Source organism: Euprymna scolopes, chromosome 42, assembly GCF_053919585.1.
Source record: "Euprymna scolopes isolate OS-2025 chromosome 42, ASM5391958v1, whole genome shotgun sequence".
Lineage (NCBI taxonomy): Eukaryota > Metazoa > Mollusca > Cephalopoda > Sepiida > Sepiolidae > Euprymna > Euprymna scolopes.
In genome coordinates, this window is record NC_136523.1 from 45,128,474 (window position 1) to 45,144,924 (window position 16,451).

Sequence of the window (16,451 nt, forward strand, 5' to 3'; positions counted from 1 at the left end):
TAATGTTTGAAAGCATTGTTAATAAAGAAATATACAAATGGTATACGGACTGATCAAAATGATGATTTTCTTTTTAAATAAACATATTTATTTAAAATCTAAATTTCGACCCATAAGTGCTTTTATCAGGAAAATATCAGACAATACTTTTTGCGTGCTATTTTGTCATTAAGCCATACAAAGACTTCTCTTTATTGAAGATAGAGCTTTTTTTTTTTTTTTTTTTTTTTTTTTTTTTTTTACATGATAGAGCTAGTGGTTTAGTACCTTGGTATGCAAGAGTAGTTAGGTTTTAGAAATTATCTTCCCTTTTTGAAAGCATCATAATTGAATATATATATATATATATGGCATAATCACGTTGACACACCGGTTCCCGCTGGATCACCAAAGTTAAGCAACGTTGAACCTGGTCAGTACTAAATGGGTGACCATTTGGGACTTTCAGGTGCTGTATGTGCTCTCCGCTTATCTCAGCATTGCTTCCAGTCGTCCTGGTCTTCTCCTTGCCATTGGACTCAAACAATGCTGATTCAGGAGAGGTGTGGTTGGGGACTGCGCAAACCTTGCCTCACAGTTACACGCGCTACTGCCCCCAAGAGGTATTCTTTGTCTTTCAAGACTGAATGGAAGCATGAATAATTGACGAAACATATAAAAACGGCTCTGAGACCAATCAAAATGCAGATATATATATATATATATATATAAAAAAAAGTATTTATTTATATAAAATTTAAATTTTATTTATTTAAAAAAACGTTTTTTTTTTCATTCATTTGAATGTAGCCTAACCACAAAAAACATTTTCTTGGCTCCTTGGCTTTTTCAGCCCCCATCAAGCTGGAAAACAGTGAGCAATCTACCATTTCCAAAGGCTTGGGAGGACCTTACTACCATCTTTTTTCTAACTGTTTTCCCCTCACGTCAACGAAACAATGTTATTGAATAAAAACTACTTTTGTAAAATTTCATTTTTTACATAGATTATCTATACATTAATACGATAGTGTGTGTTTTTTTCTGTGTCATGCTTATATCCGGGTTGTTTAATTGTTATATACTTCCATTTATTGTCATAAATAATTTTACCAAGAATGCTTCATAAGTTTTCGGTTCGGTTTTGATTTTAGCTGATGGCACCTTAGTAATCAATTTTTTTTATAAATAATTTTATCAAGAACTCTTCATAAGTTTTTGGTTATAGCTGAAGGAACTAAAGATATATATATATATATATATATATATATGCATATATATATATTCATAAGTTTAGGATTCAATTTCGATTCAAGCTGATGAACACAAGTCATATAAATATATTTTTTATTTTTGAAATTGCAACTTTATAATATATAAAAATCAATAGAACATTAACTCTATAATAATATATACGAAATCTGCAAGAATTAAAATATCATATTTAAGTATACTTTACGACCTGGCTATGCTGGGTGTCCCTGCAAGCTTGGATAAATACTTTCACAGTTTTAACAAAATAACTACAATACTATCAGAGCGTCTCTATTTATGCTGAACATCTACAGAATGCCAACATCAATATATTACATTTCAATCAGTTGCCTGTGGAATTTCTACAGGTTCTGCTAGTATATATTATCCAAAAAAAGAAAGAAAGACTTGATTTGAGAATCTTAAGTAAAACGACCTCTGGAGTGAATGTGGTATTATGGTGACCAAGAACTCTAGGAAGCTAGGAATAGTTTAGACAAATGAAAGGTACAGTGACAAGGATGACCATAGACCCACTTTTTTGATTGGCCTTGTGTCTAATTTTGTTTTGTAAAACACTTGTTTGTCAAAATAAAATATAAAAATCAAAGTGTAGTATTTGTTCACCGTAAAATGTAAAATCAGCGCAATTTGACACCAGAACAGAGAAAATGATACTTATAAGTGCATTTCAATTTCATCTATCATATAAATCTCATTTGTATGTTTGTTTGTATGTATGTATGTATGTATCAGTTTAGTCGCCGGTGACCCGACCATGAGGCAGGTAGTACTGGGTTACATGGTACCAGTAGCATATGACATGACCTGACACAAACATGTTTGGTGAGGAGGGCGGCTAGTCTCCCTGGAGGATTAAAAACAAGACCTTCCAAAGGGCGAATGAACTCTTTTTCTGGGTCAACGGCCAACTAGCACCGTGTATATTTGTGTGTGTGTATTGGGATGGAGAGGGCTCCCGTAAGCCGTGGTGAAGGCAACCTTTCTAGGAGAAGCAAATCTCTGATTTAAAAAACCATAAAGCGGGAGACCAGTACCCGCATTAAGCTGGTCTGCAGTTTAACTTGTTGCTGGCTATCTTGCTCTTGCTGTTGCTGGATCTCAACATTTTGAACCGAGAGAGAGACTTAGTTGTCGTATAAAGCTAAGACTCTGTAACATCATCTTTGTTTAGATACTCCCTCTGGCATTTGGGCTCATGGACTTTAAGTGTCTGAGGGAGTGGCACTCGTCTGACAAAACTTTGCAATCATCATGTATCAATCATCTGAGATGCCTCAGACGAGTTCTAAATGTGAAATAGCAGTCACCTGACACGGATATTCTTGGGATGGCTGGGAGTTTGAGCATCAAAGCAATGGTGACGAGGAACCAGTTGCGCTGGGTAGGTCACGTTGTTCGGATGGAGGATGTGAAGCTATCTAAGCAGTTGTTTTATGGTGAACTTAAGACTGGGAAACGTCCTCAACATCGACCAAAGAAGCACATCAAGGATTGCATAAAAGACGATCTTAAATGCTTTTAAGATTTGTGTTCAGAACTGGGAGACCCTGGCAGAACGCCAGCCTGAATGGAGGAGGTTCTGAATTTTTTGCGAGGGAAAGAAACAATCATGCTAAACTAGTAGTTTACATCTACATATATAAAAGTAGTTTACATCTACATATATAAAAGTGAAAGTGTATGTATGTATGTATGTATGTATGTACGCTTTTCCTCAATGTCCACAAAAGGCTTCTTTCAGAGAAGCGCTTGCTCAGTTCACAACTTCTTAAAAATTTTTATATCATCTATAAATTGTAATATCTCACCCACGGAGCTCGCCTGTCTATTTAATTTTATTGACTTTCAAACGTTAATTATTCAACATTTCCCCGCATTGGCACACGTTACATTCGGTTTTCGGTATAAAAAAAAGCGAAACTCGACTCTAATCACAGGCCGAAAGCCAGTTGTCTCAAGAGAGCTAAGTAACGTTTTTTCAATGTCGACTTCGTCATATCAGACTGTAGCTTTCATTTCGCTCCTCCTAATAAACAGGAAGCGGGTTTTTAGAAACAAACAAACCGATTTATTCACCTCATTCAAAACTGTCCTGCACAAAATGCTAACTGCTGAATACTTATCGCCGTCACGTCAATCAAAAATGCGCACCTGTTTTTTTTTAGCACTTTACTATTTTCCAACTGCGCGTCGTGAAGGCTTCGTTTTTTTTTCACAGGCACCTGTTTTTTTTTTTTTCACATACCCCGAAAAACACCCGGGCAACGCCGGGTACCCCTTGCTAGTTAACCATAAAAAACACATGACATGAGCAAAGTGAGCAAAAAAAAAACGGAGCCAGAAGTGAAACAAGTTTTAACACACAACTTTGTCTGCCATATGTATGACAGACTGTGCAAGTCTTATGCTGGCCTGAAAAGCCACCTTCGGGCCCATGGACGGGGTTTAGGTGTCGCTGAGGATTGACCTGATAACTATGATGAGGTTGGTGGAGAGCACTGGGATGGCTAACGTCTATAAAGACGATGCAATTAGTATGTATGTATGTTTGTATGTCTGCCTAAAACTTTCAACAGACGTGACAGATTTTCACAAGATCGGCATCATTTTGAAGCTCACCCCATCGGATGACAAATATAAAAAAATTGGCTAAAAACATGAATTCCTTCACTCTTAACTGGCATTTCTACAAGGAAGGGTCACTTTTTTCGCCAATATTTTCGAAAATCATCCAGTCTTTTCGATTGACTAGTCTTAATTTAAACCTTCACCACTTCTGGTTTGGCAACGGATACAACTTCACGGTACAGGTTCGAACCTGGCTGCCTACTACCACTTTTTATTTTGCTCAACGCACACCTCCAAACACCCGGGCACCCAAGCTAGTCTATTATATAAAAAGCAAAATGTGTGTGTGTGTGTTTGTATGTCTTGCAAAAACTTTCAACAGACGCGTTGGAACGTGACAAAATGTATATCATTTTAAAGCTCGGTCTCTCGAACGACAAATATCAAAATTTGGCTAAAAACATTAATTCCTTCACCTTCCAACTGGCCAGTTTTCTACAAAGAGGAGTCGGTTTTTCCGCTAACATTTTTGCAAATCATCTCCTTTTTTCGATTGACTAGCCTTAATTTTGACGTTCATGACTTCCAGTTTTGCCATGGATGCATCGGCAAAGACGTCACTTTTTTTTCACCTTCTTTTCCTCCTTCGTGTTACAGGTTCGAGCCTGCCTGCCCACTACGACTTTTTGTTTTTATTAACACCTCTCTCCACCTAGGCTGCCTACTCTTGTTTTGACCGCCCCCCCCCCCCCGGCTACTACCACTTTTTCGGGGTTCCCTGACACACTCAGGCAATGCCAGGTAACCCCGCTAGTTTAATATATAAAAGGTAAAATGTGTGCGTGTCTGTATGTCTTTCGACATACCCAACAAATACTGACAAAATTGTTATCATTAGAAAGATCGATCTTTCGGATGACAAATATCCAAAAAAAAAAAAGGCCAAAAATATTAATTCTTTCACTGTCAACTGGGCCGTTTGTTGCAAGAAGGGGTCAGTTTTTGAGTCAACATTTTTGCAAGTCATTCATACCTAGCGATCTCAACATACATTTAAAACAGGCTATTTCGAAGGCCCGTGATGTCATAAAGTTGCCATGGGCGGGACAGCTAATGCGTTCACTTTTTTTTTACCTCCTTTTCCTCTTTCGCGTTACAGGTTCGAGCCTGCCTGTCTACTGTGGCTAATTATTATTTTTTTTTTTTCTTCACACAGGCACTCGTTGCTATTTTGATTGAAGTTTTTTTTTTTTAGGGCTGGGGGTTGGTTGCTCAATAGCCATAGTATAACACCTCTCTCCTCCAGGGCAACACCGGGTACCCCCATTAATTTTAAATAAAAAACTGTTTGATTTTATTTTATTTACTTCCTGTCTATGAGGGTAGATACAAGTTCAAGTGTGGATTCTTACAAAACAAAACATACCTTCCCATAACTCTAGCCTTAACTCTTAGTCCAGGTGGCAACATCTCCCCTCCGCAAACCAAGAAAGAAAGAGAGTAGTTATTAGAAAGCAAAATGATATTTATTTCAAAAATACTCTGCAAAAATTCAGAAAACAAATTAATATTTGAAAAATAATCTACAAAACTTAGAAAAAAAAATATTTGTACAAATGTGCATGATATATCAATTTGTCCCATCGCAAATGTGAATAAAAGACAAAACTAGTCGATAAAATTTGGCAGCCATTTTGGGAGCTAACCGATCTAATGCACCCAATTTAATAAAAATAAAAAAAATTTAATAAATTAGAACAAAAAAAAAAAGAAAAGATTTTTATTTATTTATTTGCGGACTGTTATCCTCATCTTCCTAGTTGTTGTTTCACAATGTTTCGACCAATTATTCTTCTGGCTTTCATTAGGTGGTTAACTGCAACTGGATAGGAATGCCGAGTCTCTTAACTGTATCCTCAGTAATTACTGCTTTCCATAGTTGTCGTTTTACCAGGTTTTGGCCAACTAATCCTGCTTTGGGTAGGATTGAAACCGCTATCTTTAGACAATGCTCACCTGAAACCACAGAGATTCAACGCCACTATACACTATGCCACAGTCCAGAGGGATAATTGGCTGAAACATTGTGAAACAACTATAAAGATGAGAATAACAGTTCACAAATAAATGAATAAATATATAAATTACTCAGGACTCCAATAATCGGGGGGAAAAAATTTGTACAAATTTGCAAGGTATATTAATTTGTCCCATCACAATTGTGAAGAAAAAACAAAACTAGTTGATAAAATTTGGCAGCCATTTTGAGAGCTAAACGATCTCATATAGCCAGTTTAATCAAAGTAGAAAACTTTAATAAATCCAAAAAATAAAAAATAAAATAAAATAAACATTTGTCATTGACATTTTTTGAAAGAAGAAAGTGTTTTGTTTTTTTATGTTTGAATAAACACAAACGAATCCGATTGGTTTGAATTTTTTTTTTTTTTGTTTGTTTGTTGTGCGTTTCTTTTGCTGGTGTGACTGTTTGAGGTAAAACCACAGTTGTTAGTGGCCTGAATAGAATGCAATTAAAAAAATTATGTACTGGTAATAAAAATAGTATGCTAGCATTTTCAAAATGGTGGCATATCAAACCTTCATCTTGGAAATACATTGATAACAAATAATAATAATTGATAATACTATCATATTTACTCATTTAAAAAGTGTCTTTCTTTTTTTCAGATTTCAGTTTAACTCCAAAATCTTAAAAAAAAAACAAAGAAAACAAAAACAACATTTTATGCATTCTTTTCAGTATGCTAAACTGCAGTTTTACCCTTTTTGGTTAGATTACCACCAAAATTACTTTTATTTCCTATAACTTGTGTGTGTGTGTGTGTACGGGCATTTTTTTTTCTTTTTACACATATTTTTCTCAGCATTACCGATCTTTACACTTCCTGTTTTGTTTAAAAATAGGAAATTCTGCATCTGGGTTGTAGGGATAATTTGTATCCTTGAATGTGTCTGTCTTGATGTTCACTTCTGAAATAAAAAAGAAAAAAAACGATGGATGAGGTTATTCGATTAGTTCTGTCCGGATTCTTTAATTCTTCAGAATTTAATAAGCCGAACTTACGACTCCCTAAAATTCTATTTATATATGGTCGTTCTCCACGACTACACACATATGAAATATGACCATTAAAAATAAAAAGGAGCTTATTTACATTGATCATCTCTTAAATCAACACATTTCAGGTGAAAACATTATGTATTTACGTGCCATGTTAAAATTAGTATAAATTCCAAAAATTACGAAAAATGATCCAGTAGTTAAGGTGCTAGATATATTTCTAACAAAAAAATAATCATGTTTTGAGATTTTATGTTTAAAAATGGTGGACCGTCAATTTAAATCAAGGGAGATAAGTCAGTTTGTCATACTGAATTGATCACATAACTCTTTCTCATTAAAAACGTATAATAAAACGCGATAATTTAATAAAATCCTATTTTTATTTGTAATTACTTTTTTACCAGATCAGTTTTCGTAATTTTTGGAATTTATACTAATGTTGACACAACACATAAGTACGTAATAATGTTTTCACCTGAAATGCATTGGTTTAAAGGATTACAATGTAAACAAGTGTTGTTATCGCCGAGCAACACCGGGTTGAAAGCATTTATTCAGTTATCTATCTATCTGTCCTTCTATCTATCTAATTGTTCATCTGTCTAGCGAAGTAAGCAATAGTTTGAATCGTGGGAAATGATGGGTTGAGTGAGATACAGGTGCAGAAAGGATCAAAGGGTTATACTGTGACATGAATCAAACTGTGTGACTGATCAAGTTGCACCGGAAAGTATGCAAATAGGGACCAGATCTGACATGTCAGGGGTTTGAATAAACAACATTAATTGGAGCGAGTTCATTCTAAGACGTCAGACACAAAATGTGTTGAACAGGCTCCCCATACGGGAGCGACGGTTTCCAAATGGAACCACAAGCCAAATATCTCCATTCACTCCAGTCTGTTGTGACGAAATGCCTGGGGAGTATAAAAAAACAACCATTCGTCTTGAGTCCATGTCCTGCATGCGTCTTTGTTGTGACAGAATCCCCTCTCCCACAGAAGAGACGTTGCGAGCCTATCCTTGTTTTATTGTTATTTTCATGGCAGGTGCTCGTCTGAACTCCAATCCCTGGTCCCCCCTCGCCAATCTTTCACGAAAAACACCCGTCTAGCTGAATCCACTGTGAAAAATTTCCCCCACTCTATATCTGTGCCTAAATCAAAACGCGGATTTCATGAACAAAGCTTCTTTCTTAGAACTGCACGCCTGTGGAACTCTGTTCCGTCTGCCTGCTTCCCTCCGGACTACAACTTGGATGTCTTCAAGTCTAATGTTAACAAATTCCTAATGAACCGCCCCCTTAAGTAAACACTTCATCAAATCTCCTCACTAACGTAATGTACTTGCAATAACCCTTATCCCTGAGTGGCTTCCGGGCCTTGATAAGTGGTGATCTCTGTGTAAAAAAAAAAAAAAAAAAAGAAAAGCTCCCTCAAGATGATCGATGAATCTCTCAAAGGCACCAGCAGAAGACATGTATATACCGTCATGTATATTCGAATTATATGTTCTGACACACACACATACACACACACCCACATCCAGAGGCTAGACATTCATGACCACTAGACGAGCACAGCTGTTAAGACAGACATTTAGAGACTAGATGGTCATGGCCTGATACATAAGACCGTTAAATAAAGAAGTTAAAGGCACAGCTAGAGAACAAGCACACACTTAAGTAGACCAAAAATTCATAATATAACAATTATCATAAGGTACAGCGAACTAAGAATTATGGTATCTGTTTGATGCTGTGAGAAATATCTCTCATAGCCTGAAGGGGGCCTGATGTCAGAAATAAGGCAATGAACAGAAACTTACCGATGGCCGTTGTTGACTTTAGTAGATCTGTTGCAAAATTAGTCAGGTCGTTTTATTTTGCTGGCACGGGCCGAGTAGTCCTTAATCTCTTGCTGAGATTAATTTGGTATAGTTCATATTTAGACCCTGGGAGACTTAGACGTTTCTGTCAATCCTGTCGTGAATTACGACTACCAGAGCCATTAGTCCGGTGTCTTCCTTTTTTTCTGCTCGACAGTTCCCACCCGGGAAAATCGTTATCCTGTTTTTTTTTTTAATTTTCCCACTGAAGAAAAAGGGGGTCAGGCGGGAAGGCCCTTAGTAGCCAATCATCGACCTTGTCTCATTATGGTCAAGACCAATCAGTGGTCCTGTATCATCATGTTATTTCTGACAATGCATAGTTAGGGATTAAAATAGATTAGTATTTAATGCAAAAATGAGCACAAATTTAACCATATTCAACCATTGATTTGACATAAAGCACTCATTCTAAGTCAACGGGCTATAATTTTTGCTTCTTTGCAAAATGCTTAGTTATTTACTGTTGATGCAGAAGACAGGTATGTCATTACGTCATGTATATTCGTATTATATGTTCTGGCACACACCCACATCCAGAGACAACATCGCCATTCACTCCAGTCTGCTGTGATGAAAACGCTTGGGAGTGAATAACAATATACAGTATAACTCCTATAATTTGAACATCCGCTTTGTTCGAATTAGAGGATGCTGTTCAAGTTTCGTGATAAAAAAATGTGCTGCAGTTAACTTTAATTTTCTAAGAATTAAGAAATAGTAAATGAAATTCATTGCTATATGATACTTCAAGTATATATTAAGTTGAGTTTACGATATATTGCGAGTAAGAATTGTTAAATATTATTACCAGGAACAAAAATATTGAAAGTAAATTAAATCTACTCTTACTTGTTAGGTATTTATTACCTAAGTTATCATCTACAGAAATCATACATTTATGTAAAATACAGTTTTTTTAGTTATTCATTGGATGAGTCTCATTGCAGTTTCTATTTTCATCGATTGAGCTCTCGGGCGCTGCCATTGTATTCCGTAAGTGATCACGAAAATCTACAATTTCTTGGTTCTGTAGCTTCTTTATGATTCTATCTCTTTGGAGTGACATTGCTTGCAAAACATAGTTGTCACTAAGTAAGGACTTTTTCTAGAAATTTTATGACCGTCTCCATAGACTTTTCTGCATCATCCCATGATATTGCTTCAGTGTTCTTGGTTATTTACATTAAGGTCAAGAAAATGGGAGCTGTCGCTATTTCCATCACCATTACTGCCTTCAGAATATTGATCAGTAGTTTCCTCATCTTGTTGCACCCACATTTCAACACCATTTGCATTAAGTGGTTTAAGAACAGCGTGGTTAGTCGGTAACCGTTTGGTTTAAAGAATTTTTTCTAGACCAGATGTATTCTCTGATTCGTTCAGTTCAGAAGCCTTTGGCACTGGGCATAATTTACCCCACGCTTTTGTTAATGTGCTTGCTCGAACTTGATTCTATGCACTTGCGAGAGAAAATATGACATCTTTGATAGTAAAACGGTGTTGAAAATCACTTATACTCACAGTACTATTTATCATATTCATCATGAAATCATTTCTGTAGAAACATTTTAAGTTCCAAATAATCTCTTGATCCACATTAGGTGGTAAGTAGCACACAAAAATATTCCTGCAAGATGACACTAGTTCTGACTCAGGAGGATGTGCTTTACAATTATCCAACAGAAGCAAGCACTTTGAATCAGGTTTACCTAATTCAAGAAAACGCCTCTGGACAACTGGCACAAATTCTTGCAAAAACCATTTTTTAAACAACTGTTGATTCATCCATCCATTTTGTGAAGAATAATAGGATACTGGCAAAGGCGAAACTCCTTTCAATGCTTGGGGACACTTTGATTTGCCGATGACAAGAAGCTTAAGTTTATGAGTTCCAGAAGCATTAGTAAACAAAGTACAGTAACAAAATGAGACAAAAACACCAGAATTTATTCAAATAAATTAAATTATTAAAGATTTTCTAAGAAGAAAATTTAAATAAAGTATAGATATTTACTATCATTACTTTCTAACAATGCCTGCTTCTTGTTTTTTGTAATTGTTCAGTTTGTCTGCCATGAGATTAACAAAACCCTGACGTCTCAACACCAGCTTAAAAGTCTCTCGCCACCAACATGGAGCCACACGCCCATCTCACTCGGCAAGGATTTTTCTTTCTCTCTTGACCACACGCCAGCCATAACAAGTCATTTCTTGTCTTTGACTTTACATGTACTGTCTTTTTTCTTTTTTTTTTTTTTTTTTGTGATTCAAGCCAGCGCGCACTTTCTAATTCGCATATGTGCTCAAACACTGATGCTGATACCTTCGCTAGCCTTTGGCTGCTGCTGCTGTTGCTATTTTCACACGTGTTCATACAAGCTCCATAACACTTTAGATCCTTAATTTCTAACAACAAAGTTCCGGCCAGAAAAAAAAATTGTTTACAGAAAAAAAATAAAATAAACTTACTAAATGTGCCTGGTTCCGTTTCTTCTGCCTGTATAACTCTCGTGCGAAGAATGACTTCGGCATCTTCAGCAATTTTCAACATCTAAAAACAAAAAAGAATAAACTTATTACAGGGTTTGTACAGATGTTCAATGTCCATTTTCAAGGACTTTTCAAGGTTTTTCAGTTTTCAATGCCTTTTCAATGCCTTCTCCAAACAAAATTCAGTTTTCCAAACAAAATTTGAGATTTGTTTTAAGTGATTCGAAAAAGTGGTAAAAAAAAAAATCAAATATGCAACAAATAAATATTATCATAGCTAATAACAGTTACTTTGCAATCTACCTGCACCATTTTTTTTTTGTTTAAGTCGTGTTTTTAAGTAGTTTTAAATGCTTTTTATTTCATCTCAAATATTAACTCTCTTTACGGCTTTTAATTTCAACCAAGATGGCCGCCGTCTTCTTGTCCATATTTGTTTTTGGCCTGGCCGGCCTAATTTTAAATCATCACAATTTCTTTTTTTTTTGGGGGGGGGGGGGAAGAGGATTCGCCATTGAAGAGTTCTGTCTACACAAGGAAAGTATTTTTTTTAGAGATGGGATTAATTTTATTTATGACAGTCGCCACTACTCCTCCCCTCTTAAAAAAAATTATAAAATTAAATTATAAATGAGAACAAAAATAGATTTCAATCTTTACCATAAAACTACCTGAGGTAGTTTCGTGATAAAAGGACGTAATAGTATGCAATTTCAGAACAATGTATTTCGATTTTATTTTTTTTTTTTTTTTACACTGGAGTCACCACTTATCAAGGCCTGGAGGCCACTTGAGGGTAAAAGTTAATGGGTATACATTAGTCTATGTGATTATAGCATAGTAAACATAAGTAGTGGAATTTTGTAAATTGGATTACTTAGGGGGACAGTTCATCAAGAATTTGTTTACGTTGGACTTGAAGTCAATCAGATTGTAGTCAGCTGGAAAGCAGGCCAACAGAAGAGAGTTCCACAGGCGTGCAGTTCTAAGAAAGAAGCTTTGTTCATGGAATTTACATTTAGGTTTAGTCACATATAAAGAGTGTGGGAAACTAATGATAGTGGTTTTCGCTAGACGAGTGTTTTTCCTGAAAGTTTAGCGGGGGGGGGGGCATAGAGTGAAGCTCAGATGAGCACCGGCCATGGAAATAATGATAAAGCAGAAATAGGCTCGCAACGTCTCTTCTGTGGGAAAGAGGTTGCAGGGAAGAGAAAAGGGCATCCCCCACTAAACTACGAAGTCTATTTTGAATTCTATCAAGGCAGGATAAGCTGCTTCTAGCAACTCCAGCCCAGATGTAGCAATAGTACTCTATCAATGGCCGTACCTGGCTTTTATATAGGTAGAGAATTGCATCAGGAGTGAGATATCTACTGGAGCTGTAGAAGGATCATAACATTTTTCCAGCAACCTTAGCAATGGATTTGATGTATGTGTTCCATTTCAGATTGGGAGTAAAGGTCAAGAAAAAATATTTTAATGGTATTTTTTATTAATATTTTAATGGTATTTTTTATTAATATTTCAAAAATAATTTAATAGTATTTATTGCGATTTTATTTTTAATATGTTCACACAAATTTTTACTGGACATAAAGAATACGATTTTCAAGGACATTTTTCAAGACATTTTCAAGACATTTCCCATATTTTCAAGAATTTTTCAAGAAAATAATCGAAATAAGGCCTTTTTCAAGGCAAAATTCAAAATTCCAGGACTTTTCAAGTCTATATAAAACCTGTATTACATATAAAAGAAAGAATAAATAATCTATTTAGGTAACTCAATTGATTTGAGTGGGCAAACTAACACAAATATAAGAAGATGAATACTTGTATCCATGTGTTAGCTGTTTACAAGATGGAGGGGATGAGTTGATGATGGGCAAGAAAAGTTGGAGGTCATTCAAGAAATGTGTAACTTCAAGTATTTTTAATTATTGCTGTCCAGGTCTTCAGCTTCCCAAAGACACATTTGCACCAGCTGTAATTGTGACTCCCTGCACTGATGATTCCCAAAAGGTTGAAACACTAGTGTCTGTAGATATTTAATAATTATTATAGTAATAATTATGTCAGCCCCTTTAAGAACTCAGTTCTTATTGTTGAGCACTGTAAAGTTGAAATGAAATGTCCATTGCTAATGAAGTTAGAGATGGCTTCGTGGCCAGGTTCGAATCTCCCAACCGGCTGTAATTGTGACTCCCAAAAAGATGAAACACTAGTGACTGTAGGTATTTAAAAAATTATTATAGTAATAATTATATATATATATATATATATATATATATATATATATATATATATATATATATAGTTGTAGTTTCATTAAATATATATATATATATATAGTTGTAGTTTCATTAAATATATATATATATATATAGTTGTAGTTTCATTAAATATATATATATATATATATAGTTGTAGTTTCATTAAATATATATATATATATAGTTATAGTTTCATTAAATACTTTTATATGCAAAATCCGATCCTGCATTTTGCTAATTCCTGCCCTCTGATGAGAAGGAGAGTATTTCTTCGAAACTCCGTGGATTAAGGACTATCCACTTATCTTGTGTTTCCTTTTTTAAAATTAAATATGTCTTTAAGTCTTTTTCAAGATGTCTTTTAACATGTTTTATTAATCATTTGTTCATATATATATATATATATATATATATATATATATATATATATATATATATATATATTAGTTTAAACCTTATAATTACCGGATATAAATACTTAAATCAAAACTACAATCATATTCAAATAAATATATTTTGACTCATATAATATTACTAGCCTGGGTGTCCGGCGTTGCCTGAGTGTTTGGAGGTGTGTGTTGAGAAAAAAAAAAAAGTGGTAATAGGCAGGAAGGCAGGCTTGAACCCACACCACGAAGGAGGAAAAGAACGTGAAAAAAAAAATGTGACGTCTTTGCCATTGCGTCTATCGCCAACTGGAAGTGGCGAAGGTTTAAATTAAGGCTAGTCAATTGAAAATAAGGGAATGACTTTTGAAAACATCAGTGAAAAAAGCAACCCCTCCCTGTAGAAAAGTGCCCAGTTGGCTAAGAAGTCAGTTTTTTGTTTAACTTTGACCCCTTAACATTTATTGTTTTGGGCTCAAATCAAGTTAAAAAGTTTGATCCATATCCAAGGAGCCTACATCTAAAATTTCAAGTGTTTAGACTCAAAATTGGCCGAGGAGTTTGATAGAATTTTCAAAGATCAAATCAGTGAACTTTGACCCTTTGACAGACAAATTTCTGTCCGAAAACTGATTAAAAAGATTTTTCCAAATCTCAATCCCCCAATGTCAAATCTCGAGCCTGTAGACTGAAAATTGACAGAGTAATTTGGTAGGGAAATGTACACATACAGACAGACACACAGAGACAATTTCACTTATATATTAGTGTTGGGTCAATTAATCGGAATCAGAATTGGGAATCGAAAAATTCGGAAATTTTTGGATTATCAGTATCAGAAAAATTTGTGTATTTTCTGATGCCAACAGCGATTCTTTTAATTGGCTTTTTTTTATTTGATTTTCTTTAAAGAAAAATATTTTATCGTTGATAGTAATACTAAAATAATGAATATTTATTGATTTTAAACTATTAGTAAAACTAATATCAATAGATCATCCCCCACAAATGTATATTTGCGTATTAGAAAAGATCTGCACGTTTAACGTGTCTTTTATGGTAATCATAAAAAATAACTTTATAGTTAAATATGTAGAGATTTAGAAAGAATCGGAATCAGGAATTTAATACTGAATCGGTAAAGATACTGAAATCATCCCATCCCTAATTATATATATATATATATATATATATATATATATATATAAGTGAGATAAGTCACAGATTAAAGATCAAGTGAATTATCCTCTCAGATATTACATTGAGGTAATACTTTCAGGATGATGCTAGCCAACAAGGTAAAGCTCAATATTTAAAAAATAGAGGAATATATAAGTTTAATGGTTAAAGTTAAATTCTGTAAATGAAAATCAAACAATAAATTCTTAACTTAAAAATATATGTGTTTATGTATTCATCGGACTACAGTTCTCATCCTGAGTGTGATTTTCACAACGTTTCGGTCAATATAACCTCCAACCTTCTCCAGGTGTATCTTGTTGAACTCGGGGAATGTTTCTGTCGATCTCGGGAATTTGAACAGAATTTTGAGCGGAACCCTTTATTTACTTCACGGAGGTAGCGTGCTCTTGTTCCGTCAGCCATGACTGGATAGAGGTCCTAAGTAATTCGCAAATGTATATTTGGGTCGCCCACACTGAGGATTGAACCTTCAACCTTCAGGAGAATATCACTTTTACAATTGATTTTTCCCAGTACTCTAACCACTGCGCCATGGGTCCTTGCAGACCCGTTGCACAGTGGTTATATATATATATATACACACACACACGAAAAATGGAAAAAAAAACGAAACCTGAAAATTATACATACATAACACTCAAACAGCTGGCAATAGACAAACAAAGCGATGCCACACATGCCAGATAATCAGATTATCAGACAATAATCACAATCTCCCACAGACTCAAAACTTTCTTTTCAACTCAATTAGTTGATCCTAATTGACCCCTCTTTTAAGGGATCAGAGAAAAGGGAAGAAAGCCGTAATTATGGATTAACGTGTTAATCTTACAAACATCAAATATATATAAAGAGCAACCGTCTTTACTTATAATTCTTATCACTCTCAATACATTATTATCCCGATACTGCCACACTTACGAGACAATATCATGTCTGGCCTTCAGGCTAGTTGAGTGGCTGAGTACTAACCCATTTTTTATTTTTTCGGTCACCCAAGATATCCACTACCCATTTTTATTTTACAGTCCACTCCCACCCCAATTCTATTTGTTTTGAAGGGATAATCTCCATTCAAATGCAATCCTTATTTCTTTTTGCTCCCACTTATAGTCCATTCCCAATTAGAGATTGACCTGGTTGTTTTGTGGTTCTAAACAAGGAAACAGTTCTCGATTTTATTTATTTATTCATTTTAGTCATGAAACAATTGTAATGAATATGAAAATACGTAACTTGATGATCTTGTCTTGATTTTGTGAAAATATATGAATGCGCGATTAAAAAAACATGAAGCTTA

General features: G+C 34.9%; 1 protein-coding gene across 1 annotated transcript in view; it reads right to left on the reverse strand.

Moving 5' to 3' along the window:
- Positions 1-6,071: 6,071 nt before the first annotated feature.
- The window catches only part of LOC145267072 (complex III assembly factor LYRM7-like), a 38,911-nt gene continuing 28,531 nt past the window's right edge, over positions 6,072-16,451 (reverse strand). The window contains exons 4-5 of the mRNA XM_080123032.1: positions 11,269-11,350; positions 6,072-6,816 (exon numbers count right to left, since the gene is read on the reverse strand). Coding sequence (XP_079979158.1) covers positions 6,713-6,816; positions 11,269-11,350 — 186 coding nt within the window. The 3' untranslated portion in view covers positions 6,072-6,712. The remainder of the gene's footprint in view (positions 6,817-11,268; positions 11,351-16,451) is intronic.